Source organism: Nerophis lumbriciformis, linkage group LG21, assembly GCF_033978685.3.
Source record: "Nerophis lumbriciformis linkage group LG21, RoL_Nlum_v2.1, whole genome shotgun sequence".
Taxonomy (NCBI): Eukaryota; Metazoa; Chordata; class Actinopteri; order Syngnathiformes; family Syngnathidae; genus Nerophis; species Nerophis lumbriciformis.
In genome coordinates, this window is record NC_084568.2 from 40,140,204 (window position 1) to 40,167,508 (window position 27,305).

The 27,305-nt window shown below is 44.2% G+C and overlaps 1 protein-coding gene across 3 annotated transcripts in view; it reads left to right on the forward strand.

Moving 5' to 3' along the window:
- Positions 1–2,188: 2,188 nt before the first annotated feature.
- The window catches only part of trim71 (tripartite motif containing 71, E3 ubiquitin protein ligase), a 111,079-nt gene continuing 85,962 nt past the window's right edge, over positions 2,189–27,305 (forward strand). Inside the window, exons 1-2 of one of the 3 annotated variants that reach the window (XM_072915606.1) lie at positions 2,189–2,789; positions 2,902–3,633. In XM_072915606.1, the coding sequence (XP_072771707.1) occupies positions 2,923–3,633 (711 nt within the window). In that variant the 5' untranslated portion in view covers positions 2,189–2,789; positions 2,902–2,922. Of the gene's footprint in view, positions 3,634–27,305 lie in introns of all 3 variants that reach the window. The other 2 variants (XM_072915604.1, XM_072915605.1) reach the window with 2 other exon arrangements.

A 27,305-nucleotide genomic window follows, 5' to 3' on the forward strand; every position in this document is an offset into this window, starting at 1 on the left:
ATAAGCGTACTAAGCACTTGCTTAGGGCCCCGCGGCCACCAGGGGGCCCCCAAAAGCAATTAACAAAAAATTATTATTTTTTATTTTTTGCATGTAGGAGTCTGACTGATGATTTCTAAATGATCAAAGATATATTATTGTACAAAAACACAATTTTAGGTCAACATTTTTGCACATTGCTGTTTCAGGTTTTTGTTACCAAAAATAATAAAGTGAATCAGAATCAGCTTTATTGTCCAGTTATGTTTAACACACATGGAATTTAACTTCAGTAGACTGCGCTCTCTTTGTACAAAGTAAACATTAAATATGAACAATTAACTAAAAATATAAACTAGTAATTAAAGACTAATATGTACAAGACTGATGAGACAAGATGACACTTTTACTGTAAATACAAAGCTTTATCACTTGGACTGTTCAACCCCAGGCCACTCTTGTAGCTGAATGTTTTCTACATTTTAAGATTAGGAACCATATGTGGCACTCTGGACATCATTCGTTCATTCATTGGTATTATTTATGTTCTTAACTGGGCCACCCCCATATCTTTATAAATGACATGTCATTTGTAAAGACATGCCAGGCTGACAATAGGATCATGTAAACAACACTGCCAGAGCCGCAACGAGTTTATATATTATTTATATATTATTGGCAGAAATAGAGGGCCCCAAAATCTAATTTTGCTTAGGGCCCCATGGAGGCTTGGGCCGGCACTGCTCCCACCTTACATTCCTCAGGGACATTTGTATTAGATCTTTTAAGCAGGTGTTTTTTTGTTTACATTGTTATTGCCTTCTGGTTAGCTAATGTTTGCCCTGCAGGTAATAGTCACTTTTCCCACCCCTTTATATATTAGGTATAGTTGTAAGCCTAGTTATTAAAGTGCACATCATTAATGTAAATTAAGCAATATGTATGTAAAAAAATATTGTATTTCATATATTCATTTGTTATTTTTTGCATTCATTTATTTATTCATATTTTTTTTTAATCTTGTTAACTATTCTGATTGTTAATTTGCTAGTAAAAAAAGGTCAAAGCTATTCGGTTTCTTGTGAGTATATGACTTTAAGGTTTTACTACTTACGTATAAAATACTACACGGTCTAGCTCCAGCCTATCTTACCGATTGTATTGTACCATATGTCCCGGCAAGAAATCTGCGTTCAAAGAACTCCGGCTTATTAGTGATTCCCAGAGCCCAAAAAAAGTCTGCGGGCTGTAGAGCGTTTTCTATTCGGGCTCCAGCACTATGGAATGCCCTCCCGGTAACAGTTAGAGATGCTACCTCAGTAGAAACATTTAAGTCCCATCTCAAAACTCATTTGTATACTCTAGCCTTTGAATAGCCCCCCTTTTTTAGACCAGTTGATCTGCCGTTTCTTTTCTTTTCTCCTCTGTTCCCCCCTATCCCTTGTGGAAGGGGAGACACACAGATCCGGTGGCCATGGATGGGGTGCTGGCTGTCCGGGGTCGGGACCCGGGGTGAACCGCTCGCCTGTATATCGGTTGGGAACATCTCTGCGCTGCTGACCCGTCTCCGCTCGGGATGGTTTCCTGCTGACCCCACTGTGGACTGGACTCTTACTGTTATGCTGGATCCACTATGGACTGGACTCTCACAATATTATGTTAGACCCACTCGACATCCATTGCATTCGGTCTCCCTAGAGGGGGGGGGTTACCCACATATGCGGTCCTCTCCAAGGTTTCTCATAGTCATTCACATCGACGTCCCACTGGGGTGAGTTTTTCCTTGCCCTTATGTGGGCTATACCGAGGATGTCGTTGTGGCTTGTGCAGCCCTTTGAGACACTTGTGATTTAGGGCTATATAAATAAACATTGATTGATTGATTGATTGATATATACACTTCACTGCCGATGTGGGGGGGGGGGGGGGGGGGGGGCGCCACCTAAAATCTTGCCTAGGGCGCCAGATTGGTTAGGGCCGGGCCTGATAATTTGTACATATGTTTTATTGTTCGTATTTAAAAGTCAGTATTTAACCGGCGTCTAAAATGCCCACAGTTTACTGAAAGCCATTTAAAGCTGGCGCTGTTGTACGCCTGCGCACAACCCTTCCCCCCCTCCTCCTCCTGCCCCTCCCCTCCCTGTCTCTGCAGCGGAAGTGAATCCATTCCTAACCCCTCCCCCCTGCCCCCCCTCCCCCCTTCAGTCAGTAGTCAGCAGTCATTGGGGCTGAGCGTGTCTTCATGGCGGAGTGACGACAACTTCAAGCCCGCGTGTTGACTCGGACATTACGCGAAGGGGGCGACGCGACGCGGGACGTGACCGACCGACCGACCGACTTCTTTCCCCACGTCCTTTACGCCTTCTTAGGACGGCGGCTCGTGGAATTCCTCCAGGCCGACAGGAAGCAGGCGAGTGGGGCTGCGAGGGCTGGGAGGGCTGGGAGGGCTGCCTCGTCGACTAAACTATGTTGGCTTGGGTGAATTATTGACCACCACTGGGGTCCGAGCTTCGCCCCTGGCAGCGGGGCGACAAGTAACATTTAGCTGCTGTGTGCTGCTCATGTTGGGGGAGGAGAAGTTGGAGAGCGACCCCCTCCACCGACTCTTTTTTATGACTGCCTCCATTTTCCCTGCTAGCTCATCAGGAGTTATGTACAAATCATCAATCTACCTCAAGCAAGTGGCCTCCACCTCCACTGGAAGGTGCTGATGCTCCAAGCAAGTGACCTCCACCTCCACCTCCACTGTAAGGTGTTGATGCTCCAAGCAAGTGGCCTCCACACAGGTGTGTCCAGATGTCCACTGTAAGGTGCTGATGCTCCAAGCAAGTGGCCTCCACACAGGTGTGTCCACCTCCACTGTAAGGTGCTGATGCTCCAAGCAAGTGACCTCCACACAGGTGTGTCCACCTCCACTGTAAGGCGTTTGTGCTGACACCGCAGATGGCTTCCTTCCCGGACTCGGACCTGCAGACGTGTCCCCTCTGCAAGGAGCTGTGCGGCTCCTCCGCTCCCATTTCCTCCAGCTCCTCCACCTCCTCCTCCTCCTCGCACACCTCCTCCTCCAGCCAGACCAGCAGGAGACTCCACGTCCTGCCGTGCCTCCACGTCTTCTGCAGGCAGTGCCTGGAGGGCCAGCGTTGCCCCGGCGACCCCCTCAAGCTGCGCTGCCCCACCTGCGACCAGAAGGCGTCCATCTCCGAGGCCGGGGTGGACTCCCTGCCTTCCTCCAACTTCCTCTTCAGCAACCTGTTGGACGTGGTGGTGAACACGGAGGAGCAGATCCAGAACAAGAACGGCCACCACCATAATGTGGGCTTAGGCTCCGCTGGCTTCCATCACACCCCCGGAGGCCTCCTGCACCCTCACCTCATGGGAGAGCCTCAGTGCAGCTCCTGCGACGAGGAGAACCTGGCCACCTCCCACTGCCTGGACTGCCAGGAGTACCTGTGCGACAACTGCGTGCGTGCCCACCAGCGGGTCAGGCTGACCAAGGACCACTTCATGGAGAGACTAGGAGACAACCTCCACTTGAGCCGAGTCAACAGCAACCCCAGCCAGTCGGTGTCGCTCGCTCAGTCCCTGCAGAACAACTTTGCACTGCTGTCCCTCTTCCAGGATCACATGAACTTCTGCCAACACCACGACAACCAGGTGAGACACACACTTGACCATTTCCCTACTTTGTCCATGTCAGATGGCACACTCACCACCATATGACCAAGCTGAGTGGTTCTTCACCTGCTTCCCCTCAGACCAGACTGCTCTTAGTTGCACACACATGCTAATCTTTAGCTTCCTTGACTCAACTCCCAACCTACACTTCAGAGTCTGGGGGGCATTTGTTTGATCATGTGATCCAGGCCCCGGCCCTAACCAATCTGGCGCCCTAGGCAAGATTTTAGGTGGCGCCCCCCCCACATCGGCAGTGAAGTGTATATACTCACAAGAAACCGAATAGCTTTGTCTTTGACCTTTTTTTTTACTTAAAGAAAGCAAATTAACAATCAGAATAGTTAACAAGATAAAAAAAATATGAATAAATAAATGAATGCAAAAAATAAAAAATGAATATATGAAATACAATATTTTTTACATACATATTGCTTAATTTACATTAATGATGTGCACTTTAACAACTAGGCTTACAACTATACCTAATATATAAAGGGGTGGAAAAGTGACTATTACCTGCAGGGCAAACATTAGCTAACCAGAAGGCAATAACAATGTAAACAAAAAAACACCTGCTTAAAAGATCTAATACAAATGTCCCTGAGGAATGTAAGGTGGGAGTACTGTAATTACCTAACGTTACATTATTATTTTCCATAACAATTTAGCCCCCTCCACAATATTAACCCGACGTTAAAACAGAACTAGCTATTTATTGATTAGCAATTGCCGAATCATGTAACATTAGCTTAATGCTAAAAAGCCAGGTTACTATCACATTCTGTAACAGACAAATCATTTCATGTAGGCTAACGTTACCTACCTGCTACCTCTTGTCTTTTTCTCGTTTCTCCTCCTCTTATTTTCTCTTATTTCTTCTGACGGTTTTGGCCGTTTTGACATCTTGTGTTGATTTTTTGATGTGGTGACGTCCAAAAAGAGTCATGATACGGGAAGGGAGGGGGCCGGGGGGGGGCCTAATGTTGTAACAAATAATATTTCTATTATATAGGCTTTACTTTGCATTTTAATTAACGTGGGATTATTTTTTGTATTTAGAAATAATAGTACCAACTTTTTTTTTTTTTTCTCCAACATTTGTGGCACTGGCGTGGCGCCCCCTGATGGACGGCGCCCTTAGCATTTGCCTATACGGCCTATGCCACGGGCCGGCCCTGATGTGATCCATGCATGCTTGTTTGATCATGTGGTCCATGCTAGGGATGTCCCGATCCGATATTTGGATCGGATCGGCTGCCGATATTTGCCAAAAAATGCGTATCGGCAAGGCATGGGAAAATGCCGGTCCAGATCCAGTTTTAAAAAAAACACCGGTCCGTGTTTTCCAACGCACCTATTTAGATAATACATTCCACTTTTCTGCTGCTCCGTAATTTCCGTTCCGCATTTTCCAGCACACCTTCAACACATCCACAATTCTCACGCAGTTGCTTTTAGCTGCTGGCATTACACGACAGGGTCTTCTCACTCTTTCCTGTGTCTCCCTCTCACAGACAGCGAGCGCACCTTCTTACACACGTCACATACTGTCACGTCATACGTCGCATACGTATACGTCCTCTCCCAGCAGAGAGCGAGGTAGCGGCATGGCTAACGTTAGCTGTGATGCTAGCGCAGCCGCTAAGGTGCGCGCCTGCTCAAGCCGTCCTCTGCGCACGGCAAATCTATGCCACGCACAAAATGAAATAAAAAATTAAGCGCATAACAATTTTCGACACACGGACACGACAGAGAAAACAGTTTTCGTCATCATTGTTCAAATATTGTGACGTCTGTCGAGACGCTTATCTCCATTCGGTGCCACACGTCCACACCATCAAAATGGCAAAAATGTCCACATCAACACCGTATGAAAAAATTAGTGATTTTTTTTAGTTGTGATTTCCTTCTCTGCATGAAAGTTTAAAAGTAGCATATATTAATGCAGTATGAAGAAGAATGTTTTAATGTAGACATGCAAGTCTTAAAAGAACATTTTGAAAATCAAGACTACATTTCCTGCAAATGGGTGCATTTCTACCCTATATTTTAACTTTAGATTTATTCTCATATCAAACTCTTTTGGCTGTCTTTTTGACACTTACATCCGGCGCCCCCCTCCACACCCTGGATTATAAATAATGTAAATAATTCAATGTGATTATCTTGTGTGATGACTGTATTATGATGATAGTATATATCTGTATCATGAATCAATTTAAGTGGACAAGTTGAAAAACTTATTGGGGTGTTACCATTTAGTGGTCAATTATACGGAATATGTACTTCACTGTGCAACCTACTAATAAAAGTCTCAATCAATCAATCAAAACACATAGAATCATCATACTGCTGTGATTATATGCATCAAGTGTTCATTCAAGGCTAAGGCAAAATATCCACATATATATGGTGTATCGCAATATGGCCTTAAAACATCGCAATATTAAAAAAAAGTCCATATCGCCCAGCCCTAGTTCAATGATGCCATTTCTGTTTGTCATGTATAATTTTGTCTATTTTGTGTTTATCCTTGAATAAACAGGTCAGTTTCTTGTTACCAACCATTGTGTATTATTCAAACTCCCCTAATTCAGCTGGCTAGTTGTTATCAAGAGTACTAAAACCCTTTTCAACATGATTCTGACAACTAAGTAGGCTAAATAACTTTAAACTTTAATACATGCTCGGATAGGCCAGTATCGGTCAGTATCGGATCGGAAATGCAAAAACAATATCGGTATCGGATCGGAAGTGCAAAAACCTGGATCGGTACATCCCTAGTCCATGCATGCTTGTTTGATCATGTGGTCCATGCATGCTTGTTTGATCATGTGGTCCATGCATGCTTGTTTGATCATGTGATCCATGCATGGCAGGAAACCATCTCGGGGGGCCACATGTTCTCAATGAATACCAGAAGACTTGTGATTCATGTTGGGAGTCAACAGTCTGGAACTAGTGACGCTATTACGTCAAACAGACCCCTTCTCAACTTTGTTATAGTCCAAATGGGGCCGAAATATTCCACCCTGAGAGGGACAAGTAGTAGAAGATGGATGGATTTGCATACATATGGTGACCATGTTTTAGTCCATCCTCTAAATGCAACTACCGGTACAACATTATAGTATTTAGTAGCATGCAATCAGTTGTGAACGTTTTCAAGGCAATCCGACTTGGGCTTTGATATTTGCCATATTAATCATTTACATCTGCTCATCTTCCAGCACTAACACATGTTATACAGGTAAAAGCCAGTAAATTAGAATATTTTGAAAAACTTGATTTATTTCAGTAATTGCATTCAAAAGGTGTAACTTGTACATTATATTTATTCATTGCACACAGACTGATGCATTCAAATGTTTATTTCATTTAATTTTGATGATTTGAAGTGGCAACAAATGAAAATCCAAAATTCCGTGTGTCACAAAATTAGAATATTACTTAAGGCTAATACAAAAAAGGGATTTTTAGAAATGTTGGCCAACTGAAAAGTATGAAAATGAAAAATATGAGCATGTACAATACTCAATACTTGGTTGGAGCTCCTTTTGCCTCAATTACTGCGTTAATGCGGCGTGGCATGGAGTCGATGAGTTTCTGGCACTGCTCAGGTGTTATGAGAGCCCAGGTTGCTCTGATAGTGGCCTTCAACTCTTCTGCCTTTTTGGGTCTGGCATTCTGCATCTTCCTTTTCACAATACCCCACAGATTTTCTATGGGGCTAAGGTCAGGGGAGTTGGCGGGCCAATTTAGAACAGAAATACCATGGTCCGTAAGCCAGGCACGGGTAGATTTTGCGCTGTGTGCAGGCGCCAAGTCCTGTTGGAACTTGAAATCTCCATCTCCATAGAGCAGGTCAGCAGCAGGAAGCATGAAGTGCTCTAAAACTTGCTGGTAGACGGCTGCGTTGACCCTGGATCTCAGGAAACAGAGTGGACCGACACCAGCAGATGACATGGCACCCCAAACCATCACCCAACCATGCAAATTTTGCATTTCCTTTGGAAATCGAGGTCCCAGAGTCTGGAGGAAGACAGGAGAGGCACAGGATCCACGTTGCCTGAAGTCTAGTGTAAAGTTTCCACCATCAGTGATGGTTTGGGGTGCCATGTCATCTGCTGGTGTCGGTCCACTCTGTTTCCTGAGATCCAGGGTCAACGCAGCCGTCTACCAGCAAGTTTTAGAGCACTTCATGCTTCCTGCTGCTGACCTGCTCTATGGAGATGGAGATTTCAAGTTCCAACAGGACTTGGCGCCTGCACACAGCGCAAAATCTACCCGTGCCTGGTTTACGGACCATGGTATTTCTGTTCTAAATTGGCCCGCCAACTCCGCTGACCTTAGCCCCATAGAAAATCTGTGGGGTATTGTGAAAAGGAAGATGCAGAATGCCAGACCCAAAAAGGCAGAAGAGTTGAAGGCCACTATCAGAGCAACCTGGGCTCTCATAACACCTGAGCAGTGCCAGAAACTCATCGACTCCATGCCACGCCGCATTAACGCAGTAATTGAGGCAAAAGGAGCTCCAACCAAGTATTGAGTATTGTACATGCTCATATTTTTCATTTTCATACTTTTCAGTTGGCCAACATTTCTAAAAATCCCTTTTTTGTATTAGCCTTAAGTAATATTCTAATTTTGTGACACACGGAATTTTGGATTTTCATTTGTTGCCACTTCAAATCATCAAAATTAAATGAAATAAACATTTGAATGCATCAGTCTGTGTGCAATGAATAAATATAATGTACAAGTTACACCTTTTGAATGCAATTACTGAAATAAATCAAGTTTTTCAAAATATTCTAATTTACCGTATTTTCCGCACTATAAGGCGCACCGGATTATTAGCCGCACCTTCTATGAATTACATATTTCATAATTTTGTCCACCAATAAGCCGCCCCGGACTAAAAGCCGCGCCTACGCTGCGCTAAAGTGAATGTCAAAAAAACGCTGCGCTAAAGTGAATGTCAAAAAAACAGTCAGATAGTTCAGTCAAACTTTAATAATATATTGAAAACCAGCGTTCTAACAACTCTGTCCCAAAATGTACGCAAATGTGCAATCACAAACATAGTAAAATTCAAAATGGTGTAGAACAATAGCAACATAATGTTGCTCGAACGTTAATGTCACAACACACAAAATAAACATAGCGCTCACCTTCTGAAGTTATTCTTCATTCGTAAATCCTTCGAATTCTTCGTCTTCGGTGTCCGAATTGAAAAGTTGGGCGAATACGGGATCCAAAATGGCCGGTTCCGTCTCGTCGAAGTCACCGGAGTCAGTGTCACTGTTGTCCAGCAGTTCTGTGAATCCTGCCTTCCGGAAAGGTCGGACCACAGTTGTGACCGAAACTATCTGCCCAGGCATTTACGATCCACTGGCAGATGTTGGCGTATGTCGACCGGCGCTATCTGCCCGTCTTAGTGAAGGTGTGTTCGCCTTCGGAGCTGTGTGAAAAAAGCCACCCGGCCTCTTCGCGTAAACTTCCCTTAACCACTCGCTCATCTTTTCTTCATCCATCCATCCCTTCGAGTTAGCTTTTATGATGACGCCGGCTGGAAAGGTCTCTTTTGGATGGGTGGAAGTTAGCATGGCAAGCTAGAACCACAGTGAAGGATGACTTCTCATTCCCTGTGGAGCGAATATTCACCGTACGTGCTCCCGTTCCACAGTGCGGTTCAGTTGCTGTGAAATACGGTAGTAATCCGTGTGCGGATGGAGAGATTGCGTCTTTTTATGAACCGGATCGTTTTGTAGGAGCCATTTTGTGGTCTTTACAGATGTAAACAGGAAATGAAACGTACGGTGATATCCGCGCGTTTTTTCTTCTTCTTCCGGGGGCGGGTGAAGCGCTTCCTGTTCTATGGGGGCGGGTGAAGCGCTTCCTGTTCTATGGGGGCGAGTGCTTTCATTGGCGGTTGCTTGCGTAGAAGAAGAAGCGCTTCCTGTTCTACCGGGAAAAAAGATGGCGGCTGTTTACCGAAGTTGCGAGACCGAAACTTTATGAAAATGAATCGTAATAAAGCGCACCGGGTTATTAGGCGCACTGTCAGCTTTTGAGAAAAATTGTGGTTTTTAGGTGCGCCTTATAGTGCGGAAAATACGGTACTGGCTTTTACCTGTATATTGATCATTTACATCTGCTCATCTTCCAGCACTAACACATGTTTCCTCACCATATATTGAGCTACAAATGATAAACCATACTATTGTCAACATGATTTGGAGAGCAAATTAGCCACTGATGAAATTCATCATAATGCAAATATACCCTTTCACTTATATTCCTCATATATTTTTTTAACATTGTAATTGGAATGAAACAAATAATTGAAATAAAGTATACTCTGTTAGCAAAATGTTTGACTTGATTCAAAGTCAGAAGCAAATATTCTGCTCACGGTTATTATTTGACCACGTTATTGTTGAATGTGCTCTCAAAGTACACTAAAATCTTTGAACAAAGTTATATTTTCTCTTTGTAGTAACTAAAATAGACACACAGTATACATTCCTGGCAGAGGAGACATTTAATATTGTTTTGTTTAATTAACTTTATTTGTGTTTGGATATGTTTATCTCCCATTTTAATTTGTAAATGTTTTAGAATGTTTTTTTTAAGAAATACACTTCCAGTTTACGGGTTATGAGCGAAAGGACAAGATCACGAGTACAAGCGGCCCAAATGAGTTTCCTCCGCCGGGTGGCAGAGCTCTCTCTTAGAGATAGGGTGAGAAGCTCTGTCATCCGGGAGGAGCTCAAAGTGGGCGGTATAGCTCGGTTGGTAGAGCGGCCGTGCCAGCAACTTGAGGGTTGCAGGTTTGATCCCCGCTTCCGCCATCCTAGTCACTGCTGTTGTGTCCTTGGGCAAGACACTTTACCCACCTGCTCCCAGTGCCACCCACACTGCTTTAAATGTAACTTAGATATTGGCTGCTTCCTATGAGGAAGCAGTGCCTGGGGAGTCTGTGGTGGGCTCTCCTATTTCTGGGGCTGAGGTTGCTGAGGTCGTTAAAAAGCTCCTCGGTGGCAAGGCCCCGGGGGTGGATGAGATCCACCCGGAGTTCCTTAAGGCTCTGGATGCTGTGGGGCTGTCTTGGTTGACAAGACTCTGCAGCATCGCGTGAACATCGGGGGCGGTACCTCTCTTTAAGAAGGGGAACCGGAGGGTGTGTTCTAACTATCGTGGGATCACACTCCTCAGCCTTCCCGGTCAGGTCTATTCAGGTGTACTGGAGAGGAGGCTACGCCGGATAGTCGAACCTCGGATTCAGGAGGAACAGTGTGGTTTTCGTCCTGGTCGTGGAACTGTGGACCAGCTCTATACTCTCGGCAGGGTCCTTGAGGGTGCATGGGAGTTTGCCCAACCAGTCTACATGTGTTTTGTGGACTTGGAGAAGGCATTCGACCGTGTCCCTCGGGAAGTCCTGTGGGGAGTGCTCAGAGAGTATGGGGTATCGGACTGTCTGATTGTGGCGGTCCGCTCCCTGTATGATCAGTGCCAGAGCTTGGTCCGCATTGCCGGTAGTAAGTCGGACACGTTTCCAGTGAGGGTTGGACTCCGCCAAGGCTGTCCTTTGTCACCGATTCTGTTCATAACTTTTATGGACAGTATTTCTAGGCGCAGTCAATGCGTTGAGGGGATCTGGTTTGGTGGCTGCAGGATTAGGTCTCTGCTTTTTGCAGATGATGTGGTCCTGATGGCTTCATCTGGCCAGGATCTTCAGCTCTCACTGGATCGGTTCGCAGCTGAGTGTGAAGCGACTGGGATGAGAATCAGCACCTCCAAGTCCGAGTCCATGGTTCTCGCCCGGAAAAGGGTGGAGTGCCATCTCCGGGTTGGGGAGGAGATCTTGCCCCAAGTGGAGGAGTTCAAGTACCTCGGAGTCTTGTTCACGAGTGAGGGAAGAGTGGATCGTGAGATCGACAGGCGGATTGGTGCGGCGTCTTCAGTAATGCGGACGCTGTATCGATCCGTTGTGGTGAAGAAGGAGCTGAGCCGGAAGGCAAAGCTCTCAATTTACCGGTCGATATACGTTCCCATCCTCACCTATGGTCATGAGCTTTGGGTTATGACCGAAAGGACAAGATCACGGGTACAAGCGGCCGAACTGAGTTTCCTCCGCCGGGTGGCGGGGCTCTCCCTTAGAGATAGGGTGAGAAGCTCTGTCATCCGAGGGGAGCTCAAAGTAAAGCCGCTGCTCCTCCACATGGAGAGGAGCCAGATGAGGTGGTTCTGGCATCTGGTCAGGATGCCACCCGAACGCCTCCCTAGGGAGGTGTTTAGGGCACGTCCGACCGGTGGGAGGCCACGGGGAAGACCCAGGACACGTTGGAAAGACTATGTCTCCTGGCTGGCCTGGGAACGCCTCAGGATCCCCCGGGAAGAGCTGGACCAAGTGGCTGGGGAGAGGAAAGTCTGGGCTTCCCTGCTTAGGCTGCTGCCCCCGCGGCCCCCAACTCAGATAAGCGGAAGAAGATGGATGGATGGATGGATTACACTTCCAGTTTATGTGATGTCACGCAAGTTCACTTCTTGTCAAAGTCCTGCGTCTGTTTCAAGTCCACACTGAAGTTTAAACTGCCTTTATGTGAATACTGTTTGTTTACACTCATGTGTTTATGCAACTTTATGATGCTTTTTAATAGCTTTGTGCTTCATTTCTTTTTTTATGTTAGCATTTAAGTTAGCAAGTTAATGGTAGTCAGTCTGTCATTTTATCAAGGTTTGGTTATCAATCACGGTTTTTCGACACCTTTAGTTTGACAGGGTAATGCTAAGTGATGCTCACAAGTTTTTCCACACTTTTACCGTATTTTCCGCACCATAAGCCGCCCTGGGTTAAAATCTGCGCCTTCAATGAACGGCATATTTCAAAACTTTGTCCACCTATAAGCCGCCCCGTGTTATAAGCCGCATCTAACTGCGCTAAAGGAATGTCAAAAAAACAGTCAGATAGGTCAGTCAAACTTTAATAATATATTAAAAACCAGCGTGATGTGGGCGCGCATGGAGTCGTATATCAACATGGACGGAGCTGCGTGAAAAAAGCCACCCGGCCTCTTCGCGTAAACTTCCCTTAACCACTCGCTCATCTTTTCTTCATCCATCCATCCCTTCGAGTTAGCTTTTATGATGACGCCGGCTGGAAAGGTCTCTTTTGGCAAGGTCTTCCTTTTGAATATCACCATGGGTGGAAGTTTCTGGCCATTAGCATGGCAAGCTAGAACCACAGTGAAGGATGACTTCTCATTCCCTGTGGTGCGAATATTCACCGTACGTGCTCCCGTTGTATCCACAGTGCGGTTCACAGGAATATCAAAAGTCAGTGGAACCTCGTCCATGTTGATAATGTTCTCTGGCCGGATCTTTTTTTCAGCTATCTTGTTTTTACAATATGCACGGAAAGTAGCCAGCTTTTCTTGAAAGTCTTTAGGCAGTTGCTGTGAAATAGTAGTCCGTGTGCGGATGGAGAGATTGCGTCTTTTCATGAACCGGAAACCTGTCGCTTAGTAGGAGCCATTTTGTGGTCTTTACAGATGTAAACACACAAAGGAAATGAAACGTAATATCCGCGCGCTTCTTCTATGGGGGCGGGTGGTTGCTTACAGTAGAAGAAGAAGCGCTTCCTGTTCTATGGGGGCGGGTGCTTACCTTGGCGGTTGCTTGCGTAGAAGAAGAAGCACTTCCTCTTCTACGGGGGAAAAAAGATGGCGGCTGTTTACCGTAGTTGCGAGACCGAAACTTTATGAAAATGAATCTTAATATTAATCCATATATAAAGCGCACCGGGTTATAAGCCGCACTGTCAGCTTTTGAGTAAATTTGTGGTTTTTAGGTGCGGCTAATAGTGCGGAAAATATGGTAGTTTGATAGGGTAATGCTATGTGATGCTCAAGTTTTTCCACAGTCCTCTTATCTGCCACCGTCACCACTTGTATTCTCTGATCACTTCCTCCAGTCTGGAGCTGTACTGCCCCACAGCACACTAGCATGTACAAACCCCGTTTCCATATGAGTTGGGAAATTGTGTTAGATGTAAATATAAACGGAATACAATGATTTGCAAATCCTTTTCAACCCATATTCAGTTGAATATGCTACAAAGACAACATATTTGATGTTCAAACTCATAAACTTTTTTTTTTTTTGCAAATAATCATTAACTTTAGAATTTGATGCCAGCAACACGTGACAAAGAAGTTGGGAAAGGTGGCAATAAATACTGATAAAGTTGAGGAATGCTCATCAAACACTTATTTGGAACATCCCACAGGTGTGCAGGCTAATTGGGAACAGGTGGGTGCCATGATTGGGTATAAAAACAGCTTCCCAAAAAATGCTCAGTCTTTCACAAGAAAGGACGGGGCGAGGTACACCCCTTTGTCCACATCTGCGTGAGCAAATTGTTGAACAGTTTAAGAACAACGTTTCTCAAAGTGCAATTGCAAGAAATTGAGGGATTTCAACATCTACGGTCCATAATATCATCAAAAGGTTCAGAGAATGTGGAGAAATCACTCCACGTAAGCGGCATGGCCGGAAACCAACATTGAATGACCGTGACCTTCCATCCCTCAGACGGCACTGTATCAAAAAGCGACATCAATCTCTAAAAGATATCACCACATGGGCTCAGGAACTCTTCAGAAAACCACTGTCACTAAATACAATTGGTCGCTACATCTGTAAGTGCAAGTTAAAGCTCAACTATGCAAAGCGAAAGCCATTTATCAACAACACCCAGAAACGCCGCCGGCTTCTCTGGGCCCGAGATCATCTAAGATGGACTCATGCAAAGTGGAAAAGTGTTCTGTGGTCTGACGAGTCCACATTTCAAATTGTTTTTGGAAATATTCAACATCGTGTCACCCGGACCAAAGGGGAAGCGAACCATCCAGACTGTTATTGACGCAAAGTTGAAAAGCCAGCATGTGTGATGGTATGGGGGTGCATTAGTGGCCAAGACATGGGTAACTTACACATCTGTGAAGGCACCATTAATGCTGAAAGATACATACAGGTTTTGGAAGAACATATGCTGCCGTCTAAGCGCCGTCTTTTTCATGGACGCCCCTGCTTATTTCAGCAAGACAATGCCAAGCCACATTCAGCACGTGTTACAACAGCTTGGTTTTGTAAAAAAAGAGTGCGGGTACTTTCCTGGCCTGCCTGCAGTCCAGACCTGTCTCCCATCGAAAATGTGTGGCGTATTATGAAGCCTAAAATATGACAGCGGAAACCCCCGGACTGTTGAACGACTGAAGCTCTACATAAAACAAGAATGGGAAAGAATTCCACTTTCAAAGCTTCAACAATTAGTTTCCTCAGTTCCCAATTGTTTATTGAGTGTTGTTAAAAGAAAAGGCCATGTAACACAGTGGTGAACATGCCCTTTCCCAACTACGTTGGCAATTGTTGCACCCATCCATCCATTCATCTTCTTCCGCTTTCCCGAGGTCGGGTCGCGGGGGCAGCAGCCTAAGCAGGGAAGCCCAGACTTCCCTCTCCCCAGCCACTTCGTCCAGCTCTTCCCGGGGGATCCCGAGGCGTTCCCAGGCCAGCCGGGAACGCCTCGGAATTTCATGGGTGTTGCACCCATGAAATTCTAATTTAATTATTATTTCCCAAAAAAAATAAAGTTTATGAGTTTGAACATCAAATATCTTGTCTTTGTAGTGCATTCAATTAAATATGGGTTGAAAATGATTTGCAAATCATTGTATTCCGTTTATATTTACATCTAACACAATTTCCCAACTCATATGGAAACGGGGTTTGTAGAACACATCACAGACTGCTAGTAAGTACATCCACAAGAGTTGTTTGCAAATGTTGCATCATTTCATTTCTCAAAACTATTGTTCGTCTACTTGCTAATTTAGCATATTTTCTGGACTATGGAGCTCATGGGTATATGACTATGGAGCGCATGGGTGTATGACTATGGAGCGCATGGGTATAAGACTATGGAGCGCATGGGTATATGACTATGGAGCGCATGGGTGTATGACTATGGAGCGCATGGGTGTATGACTATGGAGCGCATGGGTATATGACTATGCAGCGCATGGGTGTATGACTATGGAGCGCATGGGTGTATGACTATGGAGCGCATGGGTGTATGACTATGGAGCGCATGGGTGTATGACTATGCAGCGCATGGGTGTATGACTATGGAGCGCATGGGTGTATGACTATGCAGCGCATGGGTGTATGACTATGGAGCGCATGGGTGTATGACTATGGAGCGCATGGGTATATGACTATGCAGCGCATGGGTGTATGACTATGGAGCGCATGGGTGTATGACTATGGAGCGCATGGGTATATGACTATGGAGCGCATGGGTGTATGACTATGCAGCGCATGGGTGTATGACTATGGAGCGCATGGGTGTATGACAATGGAGCGCATGGGTGTATGACTATGGAGCGCATGGGTATATGACTATGGAGCGCATGGGTGTATGACTATGGAGCGCATGGGTGTATGACTATGGAGCGCATGGGTGTATGACTATGGAGCGCATGGGTGTATGACTATGGAGCGCATGGGTATATGACTATGGAGCGCATGGGTATATGACTATGGAGCGCATGGGTATATGACTATGGAGCGCATGGGTATATGACTATGGAGCGCATGGGTATATGACTATGGAGCGCATGGTTATATGACTATGGAGCGCATGGTTATATGACTATGGAGCGCATGGGTATATGACTATGGAGCGCATGGGTATATGACTATGGAGCGCATGGGTGTATGACAATGGAGCGCATGGGTGTATGACTATGGAGCGCATAGGTGTATGACTATGGAGCGCATGGGTGTATGACTATGGAGCGCATGGGTGTATGACTATGGAGCGCATGGGTATATGACTATGGAGCGCATGGGTATATGACTATGGAGCGCATGGGTATATGACAATGGAGCGCATGGGTATATGACTATGGAGCGCATGGGTATATGACTATGGAGCGCATGGGTATATGACCATGGAGCGCATGGGTGTATGACTATGGAGCGCATGGGTATATGACTATGGAGCGCATGGGTATATGACTATGGAGCGCATGGGTGTATGACTATGGAGCGCATGGGTGTATGACTATGGAGCGCATGGGAGTATGACTATGGAGCGCATGGGTATATGACTATGCAGCGCATGGGTGTATGACTATGGAGCGCATGGGTGTATGACTATGGAGCGCATGGGTGTATGACTATGGAGCGCATGGGTGTATGACTATGCAGCGCATGGGTGTATGACTATGGAGCGCATGGGTGTATGACTATGCAGCGCATGGGTGTATGACTATGGAGCGCATGGGTGTATGACTATGGAGCGCATGGGTATATGACTATGGAGCGCATGGGTATATGACTATGGAGCGCATGGGTATATGACTATGGAGCGCATGGGTATATGACTATGGAGCGCATGGGTATATGACTATGGAGCGCATGGTTATATGACTATGGAGCGCATGGGTATATGACTATGGAGCGCATGGGTGTATGACTATGGAGCGCATGGGTGTATGACTATGGAGCGCATGGGTGTATGACTATGGAGCGCATGGGTGTATGACTATGGAGCGCATGGGTGTATGACTATGGAGCGCATGGGTGTATGACTATGGAGCGCATGGGTATATGACTATGGAGCGCATGGGTATATGACTATGGAGCGCATGGGTATATGACAATGGAGCGCATGGGTATATGACTATGGAGCGCATGGGTATATGACTATGGAGCGCATGGGTATATGACCATGGAGCGCATGGGTGTATGACTATGGAGCGCATGGGTATATGACTATGGAGCGCATGGGTATATGACTATGGAGCGCATGGGTGTATGACTATGGAGCGCATGGGTGTATGACTATGGAGCGCATGGGAGTATGACTATGGAGCGCATGGGTGTATGACTATGGAGCGCATGGGTATATGACTATGGAGCGCATGGGTGTATGACCATGGAGCGCATGGGTGTATGACTATGGAGCGCATGGGTATATGACCATGGAGCGCATGGGTGTATGACCATGGAGCGCATGGGTATATGACTATGGAGCGCATGGGTGTATGACTATGGAGCGCATGGGTATATGACTATGGAGCGCATGGGTATATGACTATGGAGCGCATGGGTGTATGACTATGGAGCGCATGGGTATATGACTATGGAGCGCATGGGTATATGACTATGGAGCGCATGGGAATATGACTATGGAGCGCATGGGTATATGACCATGGAGCGCATGGGTGTATGACTATGGAGCGCATGGGTATATGACTATGGAGCGCATGGGTATATGACTATGGAGCGCATGGGTGTATGACTATGGAGCGCATGGGTGTATGACTATGGAGCGCATGGGAGTATGACTATGGAGCGCATGGGTATATGACTATGGAGCGCATGGGTGTATGACTATGGAGCGCATGGGTATATGACAATGGAGCGCATGGGTATATGACTATGGAGCGCATGGTTATATGACTATGGAGCGCATGGGTGTATGACTATGGAGCGCATGGGTGTATGACTATGGAGCGCATGGGTGTATGACTATGGAGCGCATGGGTATATGACTATGGAGCGCATGGGTATATGACTATGGAGCGCATGGGTATATGACAATGGAGCGCATGGGTATATGACTATGGAGCGCATGGGTATATGACTATGGAGCGCATGGGTATATGACCATGGAGCGCATGGGTGTATGACTATGGAGCGCATGGGTATATGACTATGGAGCGCATGGGTATATGACTATGGAGCGCATGGGTATATGACAATGGAGCGCATGGGTATATGACTATGGAGCGCATGGGTATATGACTATGGAGCGCATGGGTATATGACCATGGAGCGCATGGGTGTATGACTATGGAGCGCATGGGTATATGACTATGGAGCGCATGGGTATATGACTATGGAGCGCATGGGTGTATGACTATGGAGCGCATGGGTGTATGACTATGGAGCGCATGGGAGTATGACTATGGAGCGCATGGGTGTATGACTATGGAGCGCATGGGTATATGACTATGGAGCGCATGGGTATATGACCATGGAGCGCATGGGTGTATGACTATGGAGCGCATGGGTATATGACCATGGAGCGCATGGGTGTATGACTATGGAGCGCATGGGTATATGACTATGGAGCGCATGGGTGTATGACTATGGAGCGCATGGGTATATGACTATGGAGCGCATGGGTATATGACTATGGAGCGCATGGGTATATGACTATGGAGCGCATGGGAATATGACTATGGAGCGCATGGGTATATGACCATGGAGCGCATGGGTGTATGACTATGGAGCGCATGGGTATATGACTATGGAGCGCATGGGTATATGACTATGGAGCGCATGGGTGTATGACTATGGAGCGCATGGGTGTATGACTATGGAGCGCATGGGAGTATGACTATGGAGCGCATGGGTATATGACTATGGAGCGCATGGGTGTATGACTATGGAGCGCATGGGTATATGACAATGGAGCGCATGGGTATATGACTATGGAGCGCATGGTTATATGACTATGGAGCGCATGGGAGTATGACTATGGAGAGCATGGGTGTATGACTATGGAGCGCATGGGTATATGACTATGGAGCGCATGGGAGTATGACTATGGAGCGCATGGGTGTATGACTATGTACTTATCTGGCTGGCTTTGTAGACTAAGTAAGACTATGTAGACTAAGTTTATCTGGCTGGCTTTGTAGATAAGTAAGACTATGTAGACTAAGGTTATCTGGCTGGCTTTGTAGACCAAGTAATACTATGTAGACTAAGTTTATCTGGCTGGCTTTGTAGACTAAGTAAGACTATGTAGACTAAGTTTATCTGGCTATCTTTGTAGACTAAGTAAGACTATGTAGACTAAGTTTATCTGGCTGACTTTGTAGACTAAGTAATACTATGTAGACTAAGTTTATCTGGCTATCTCTGTAGACTAAGTAAGACTATGTAGACTAAGGTTATCTGGCTGACTTTGTAGACTAAGACTATGTAGACTAAGTTTATCTGGCTGGCTTTGTAGACTAAGTAAGACTATGTAGACTAAGTTTATCTGGCTGGCTTTGTAGACTAAGTAAGACTATGTAGACTAAGTTTATCTGGCTGGCTTTGTAGACTAAGTAAGACTATGTAGACTAAGTTTATCTGGCTGGCTTTGTAGACTAAGTAAGACTATGTAGACTAAGTTTATCTGGCTGGCTTTGTAGACTAAGTAAGACTATGTAGACTAAGTTTATCTGGCTGGCTTTGTAGACTAAGTAAGACTATGTAGACTAAGTTTATCTGGCTGGCTTTGTAGACTAAGTAATACTATGTAGACTAAGTTTATCTGGCTGGCTTTGTAGACTAAGTAAGACTATGTAGACTAAGTTTATCTGGCTATCTTTGTAGACTAAGTAAGACTGTAGACTAAGTTTATCTGGCTGGCTTTGTAGACTAAGTAAGACTATGTAGACTAAGTTTATCTGGCTGGCTTTGTAGACTAAGTAAGACTATGTAGACTAAGTTTATCTGGCTATCTTTGTAGACTAAGTAAGACTGTAGACTAAGTTTATCTGGCTGGCTTTGTAGACTAAGTAAGACTATGTAGACTAAGTTTATCTGGCTGACTTTGTAGACTAAGTAAGACTATGTAGACTAAGTTTATCTGGCTGACTTTGTAGACTAAGTAAGACTATGTAGACTAAGTTTATCTGGCTGACTTTGTAGACTAAGTAAGACTATGTAGACTAAGTTTATCTGGCTGGCTTTGTAGACTAAGTAAGACTATGTAGACTAAGGTTATCTGGCTGACTTTGTAGACTAAGACTATGTAGACTAAGTTTATCTGGCTGGCTTTGTAGACTAAGTAAGACTATGTAGACTAAGTTTATCTGGCTGGCTTTGTAGACTAAGTAAGACTATGTAGACTAAGTTTATCTGGCTGGCTTTGTAGACTAAGTAAGACTATGTAGACTAAGTTTATCTGGCTGACTTTGTAGACTAAGTAAGACTATGTAGACTAAGTTTATCTGGCTGACTTTGTAGACTAAGTAAGACTATGTAGACTAAGTTTATCTGGCTGGCTTTGTAGACTAAGTAATACTATGTAGACTAAGTTTATCTGGCTATCTTTGTAGACTAAGTAAGACTATGTAGACTAAGGTTATCTGGCTGACTTTGTAGACTAAGACTATGTAGACTAAGTTTATCTGGCTGGCTTTGTAGACTAAGTAAGACTATGTAGACTAAGTTTATCTGGCTGGCTCAGTAGACTAAGTAATACTATGTAGACTAAGTTTATCTGGCTATCTTTGTAGACTAAGTAAGACTATGTAGACTAAGGTTATCTGGCTGACTTTGTAGACTAAGACTATGTAGACTAAGTTTATCTGGCTGGCTTTGTAGACTAAGTAAGACTATGTAGACTAAGTTTATCTGGCTGGCTTTGTAGACTAAGTAAGACTATGTAGACTAAGTTTATCTGGCTGACTTTGTAGACTAAGACTATGTAGACTAAGTTTATCTGGCTGGCTTTGTAGACTAAGTAAGACTATGTAGACTAAGTTTGTCTGGCTGGCTTTGGCTAAAATGATAGTTGAAGTTATTTGGTGTTCCTGGGATTAAATGTCTCACCAAACATATTGCTGGGTATTGTGGCCAAACAGCTCCATTTTTCTTTCATCTGACATCACATGGACAAAGATAAGACCTTCTGGAGGAAAGTTCTGTGGTCAGATGAAACAAAAATGGAGCTGTTTGGCCACAATACCCAGCAATATGTTTGGTGAGACATTTAATCCCAGGAACACCATGCATACCGTCAAGCATGGTGGTGGTAGTATTATGCTCTGGGCCTGTTTTGCTGCCAATGGAACTATATAATGTATTATTTAGTATTAGGGGAAACATTGCTTCAGTTTTTCTGTCTTCAGCTGACCTCTTAAGAGAGGGATTACTTACAAAAAGCACTATAAATGTTTAACTCCATCCACAGTAATAATGCTAGAACGTCATTTTAATGTAAATAAGTATTGAAATAGGGGCAGCAATCTTGTTTTTCTGACTGGTAAATTGTTACACAAGGTTATTATTAGTTATTGATTATATGTTTCCAGAGACCAATGTATCTGGCCTGCAGGCTCCACCCTCCCCCCTGCTTGCAATGCCTTTCCAGTAAGAGCTGCTAGTTCCCAGTCATGCTGGTCCCTAGTCACTCTTTCTCTGCATTGTGTGTCTTTGCTGGTCCCTGGTCACTCTTTCTCTGCATTGTGTGTCTTTGCTGGTCCCTGGTCACTCTTTGTTTTTAACCCAATGTCTGAAGTAGGACTCCATGTTTTTATTGTAATCTGATTTCATTCTGATGATCAGAAACTAGAAAATGGTTCTGTATGATCATGTCTTGCGCCTCCAAGCTAAGCTGCAGAAATGTTTATTTAGCCTTCTATTAGCCTATTTCATTACAGATAACATGACATCAGCAGTCAACAAAGAAACAGTCCATGACATCATACATGTGTGTGACAGCCCATGACATCATACATGTGTGTGACAGTCCATGACATCATACATGTGTGTGACAGTCCATGACATCATACATGTGTGTGACAGTCCATGACATCATACATGTGTGTGACAGTCCATGACATCATACATGTGTGTGTGACAGTCCATGACATAATACGTGTGTGTGAGAGTCCATTACATCATACTGTGTCCATGACATCATACATGTACACACGTTAGTACATACTAGGGATGTCCCGATCCGGTATTTGGATCGGATCGGCCGCCGATATTTGCAAAAAAAATGCGTATCGGCAAGGCATGGGAAAATGCTGATTCAGATCCAGTTTGAAAAAAACTCCAGTCCGTGTTTTCCAACGCACCGATTTAAATAATACATTCCACTTTTCTGCTGCTCCCTAATTTCCGTTCCGCATTTTCCAGCACACCTTCAACACATCCACAGGTCTTTGGATTCTCACGCAGTTGCTTTTAGCTGCTGGCATTACACGACAGGCTCTTCTCACTCTTTCCTGTGTCTCCCTCTCACAGACAGCGAGCGCACCTTCTTACACACGTCACATACTGTCACGTCATACGTCACATACTGTCACGACATACGTCACATACGTATACGCCCTCTCCCAGCAGAAAGCGAGGTAGCAGCATGGCTAACGTTAGCTGTGACGCTAGCGCAGCCGCTAAGGTGCGCGCCTGCTCAAGCGTCCTCTGCGCACGGCAAATCTATGCCACGCACAAAATCAAATAAAAAAATAAGCGCATAACAATTTTCGACACACGGACACGACAGAGAAAACAGTTTTTGTCATCATTGTTCAAATATTATAACGTCTGTCGAGACGCTTATCTCCATTCGGTGCCACACGCCCACACCATCAAAATGCCGAGGCAAACATTTCCACATCAAAACCGTATGAAAAAAATAGTGATTTTTTTTTAGTTGTGATTTCCTTCTCTGCATGAAAGTTTAAAAGTAGCATATATTAATGCAGTATGAAGAAGAATGTTTTAATGTAGACACATATAATCATCATACTGCTGTGATTATATGCATCAAGTGTTCATTCAAGGCTAAGGCAAAATATCGAGATATATATTGTGTATCGCAATATGGCCTTAAAATATCGCAATATTAAAAAAAGGCCATATCGCCCAGCCCTAGTTCAATGATGCCATTTCTGTTTGTCATGTATAATTTTGTCTATTTTGTGTTTATCCTTGAATAAACAGGTCAGTTTCTTGTTACCAACCATTGTGTATTATTCAAACTCCCCTAATTCAGCTGGCTAGTTGTTATCAAGAGTACTAAAACCCTTTTCAACATGATTCTGACAACTAAGTAGGCTAAATAACTTTAAACTTTAATACATGCTCGGATAGGCCAGTATCGGTCAGTATCGGTATCGGATCGGAAGTGCAAAAACGGTATCGGATCGGAAGTGCAAAAACCTGGATCGGGACATCCCTAGTACATACCTTAGTACATGTACACACGTTAGTGCATACGTTAGTACATGTACACACGTTAGTGCATACGTTAGTACATGTACACACGTTAGTGCATACGTTACATGTACACACGTTAGTACATGTACACATGTAGTGCATACGTTAGTACATGTACACACGTTAGTACATGTACACAAGTTAGTGCATACGTTAGTACATGTACACACGTTAGTGCATACGTTAGTACATGTACACACGTTAGTGCATACGTTACATGTACACACGTTAGTACATGTACACACGTTAGTGCATACGTTAGTACATGTACACACGTTAGTACATGTACACAAGTTAGTGCATACGTTAGTACATGTACACACGTTAGTGCATACGTTAGTACATGTACACACGTTAGTGCATACGTTAGTACATGTACACACATTAGTGCATACGTTAGTACATGTACACACGTTAGTGCATACGTTAGTACATGTACACACGTTAGTGCATACGTTAGTACATGTACACACGTTAGTGCATACGTTAGTACATGTACACACGTTAGTGCATACGTTACATGTACACACGTTAGTACATGTACACACGTTAGTGCATACGTTAGTACATGTACACACGTTAGTGCATACGTTAGTACATGTACACACGTTAGTGCATACGTTACATGTACACACGTTAGTGCATACGTTAGTACATGTACACACGTTAGTGCATACGTTACATGTACACACGTTAGTGCATACGTTAGTACATGTACACACGTTAGTGCATACGTTAGTACATGTACACACGTTAGTGCATACGTTAGTACATGTACACACGTTAGTGCATACGTTAGTACATGTACACACGTTAGTGCATACGTTAGTACATGTACACACGTTAGTGCATACGTTAGTACATGTACACACGTTAGTGCATACGTGAGTACATGTACACACGTTAGTGCATACGTGAGTACATGTACACACGTTAGTGCATACGTGAGTACATGTACACACGTTAGTGCATACGTTAGTACATGTACACACGTTAGTGCATACGTTAGTACATGTACACACGTTAGTGCATACGTTAGTACATGTACACACGTTAGTGCATACGTGAGTACATGTACACACGTTAGTGCATACGTTAGTACATGTACACACGTTAGTACATGTACACAAGTTAGTGCATACGTTAGTACATGTACACACGTTAGTGCATACGTTAGTACATGTACACACGTTAGTGCATACGTTACATGTACACACGTTAGTACATGTACACACGTTAGTGCATACGTTAGTACATGTACACACGTTAGTACATGTACACAAGTTAGTGCATACGTTAGTACATGTACACACGTTAGTGCATACGTTAGTACATGTACACACGTTAGTGCATACGTTAGTACATGTACACACATTAGTGCATACGTTAGTACATGTACACACGTTAGTGCATACGTTACATTTACACACGTTAGTGCATACGTTAGTACATGTACACACGTTAGTGCATACGTTAGTACATGTACACACGTTAGTGCATACGTTACATGTACACACGTTAGTACATGTACACACGTTAGTGCATACGTTAGTACATGTACACACGTTAGTGCATACGTTAGTACATGTACACACGTTAGTGCATACGTTACATGTACACACGTTAGTGCATACGTTAGTACATGTACACACGTTAGTGCATACGTTACATGTACACACGTTAGTGCATACGTTAGTACATGTACACACGTTAGTGCATACGTTAGTACATGTACACACGTTAGTGCATACGTTAGTACATGTACACACGTTAGTGCATACGTTAGTACATGTACACACGTTAGTGCATACGTTAGTACATGTACACACGTTAGTGCATACGTTAGTACATGTACACACGTTAGTGCATACGTTAGTACATGTACACACGTTAGTGCATACGTGAGTACATGTACACACGTTAGTGCATACGTGAGTACATGTACACACGTTAGTGCATACGTGAGTACATGTACACACGTTAGTGCATACGTTAGTACATGTACACACGTTAGTGCATACGTTAGTACATGTACACACGTTAGTGCATACGTTAGTACATGTACACACGTTAGTGCATACGTGAGTACATGTACACACGTTAGTGCATACGTTAGTACATGTACACACGTTAGTGCATACGTTAGTACATGTACACACGTTAGTGCATACGTGAGTACATGTACACACGTTAGTGCATACGTTACATGTACACACGTTAGTGCATACGTTAGTACATGTACACACGTTAGTACATGTACACACGTTAGTGCATACGTTACATGTACACACGTTAGTACATGTACACACGTTAGTGCATACGTTAGTACATGTACACACGTTAGTGCATACGTTAGTACATGTACACACGTTAGTGCATACGTTAGTACATGTACACACGTTAGTGCATACGTGAGTACATGTACACACGTTAGTGCATACGTTACATGTACACACGTTAGTGCATACGTTAGTACATGTACACACGTTAGTACATGTACACACGTTAGTGCATACGTTACATGTACACACGTTAGTACATGTACACACGTTAGTGCATACGTTAGTACATGTACACACGTTAGTGCATACGTTAGTACATGTACACACGTTAGTGCATACGTTAGTACATGTACACACGTTAGTGCATACGTTAGTACATGTACACACGTTAGTGCATACGTTAGTACATGTACACACGTTAGTGCATACGTTAGTACATGTACACACGTTAGTGCATACGTTAGTACATGTACACACGTTAGTGCATACGTTAGTACATGTACACACGTTAGTGCATACGTTACATGTACACACGTTAGTACATGTACACACGTTAGTGCATACGTTAGTACATGTACACACGTTAGTGCATACGTTAGTACATGTACACACGTTAGTGCATACGTTAGTACATGTACACACGTTAGTGCATACGTTAGTACATGTACACACGTTAGTGCATACGTGAGTACATGTACACACGTTAGTGCATACGTGAGTACATGTACACACGTTAGTGCATACGTTAGTACATGTACACACGTTAGTGCATACGTTAGTACATGTACACACGTTAGTGCATACGTTAGTATATGTACACACGTTAGTGCATACGTGAGTACATGTACACACGTTAGTGCATACGTTAGTACATGTACACACGTTAGTGCATACGTTAGTACATGTACACACGTTAGTGCATACGTTACATGTACACACGTTAGTGCATACGTTAGTACATGTACACACGTTAGTACATGTACACACGTTAGTGCATACGTTACATGTACACACGTTAGTACATGTACACACGTTAGTGCATACGTTAGTACATGTACACACGTTAGTGCATACGTTAGTACATGTACACACGTTAGTGCATACGTTAGTACATGTACACACGTTAGTGCATACGTTAGTACATGTACACACGTTAGTGCATACGTTAGTACATGTACACACGTTAGTGCATACGTTAGTACATGTACACACGTTAGTGCATACGTTACATGTACACACGTTAGTACATGTACACACATTAGTGCATACGTTAGTACA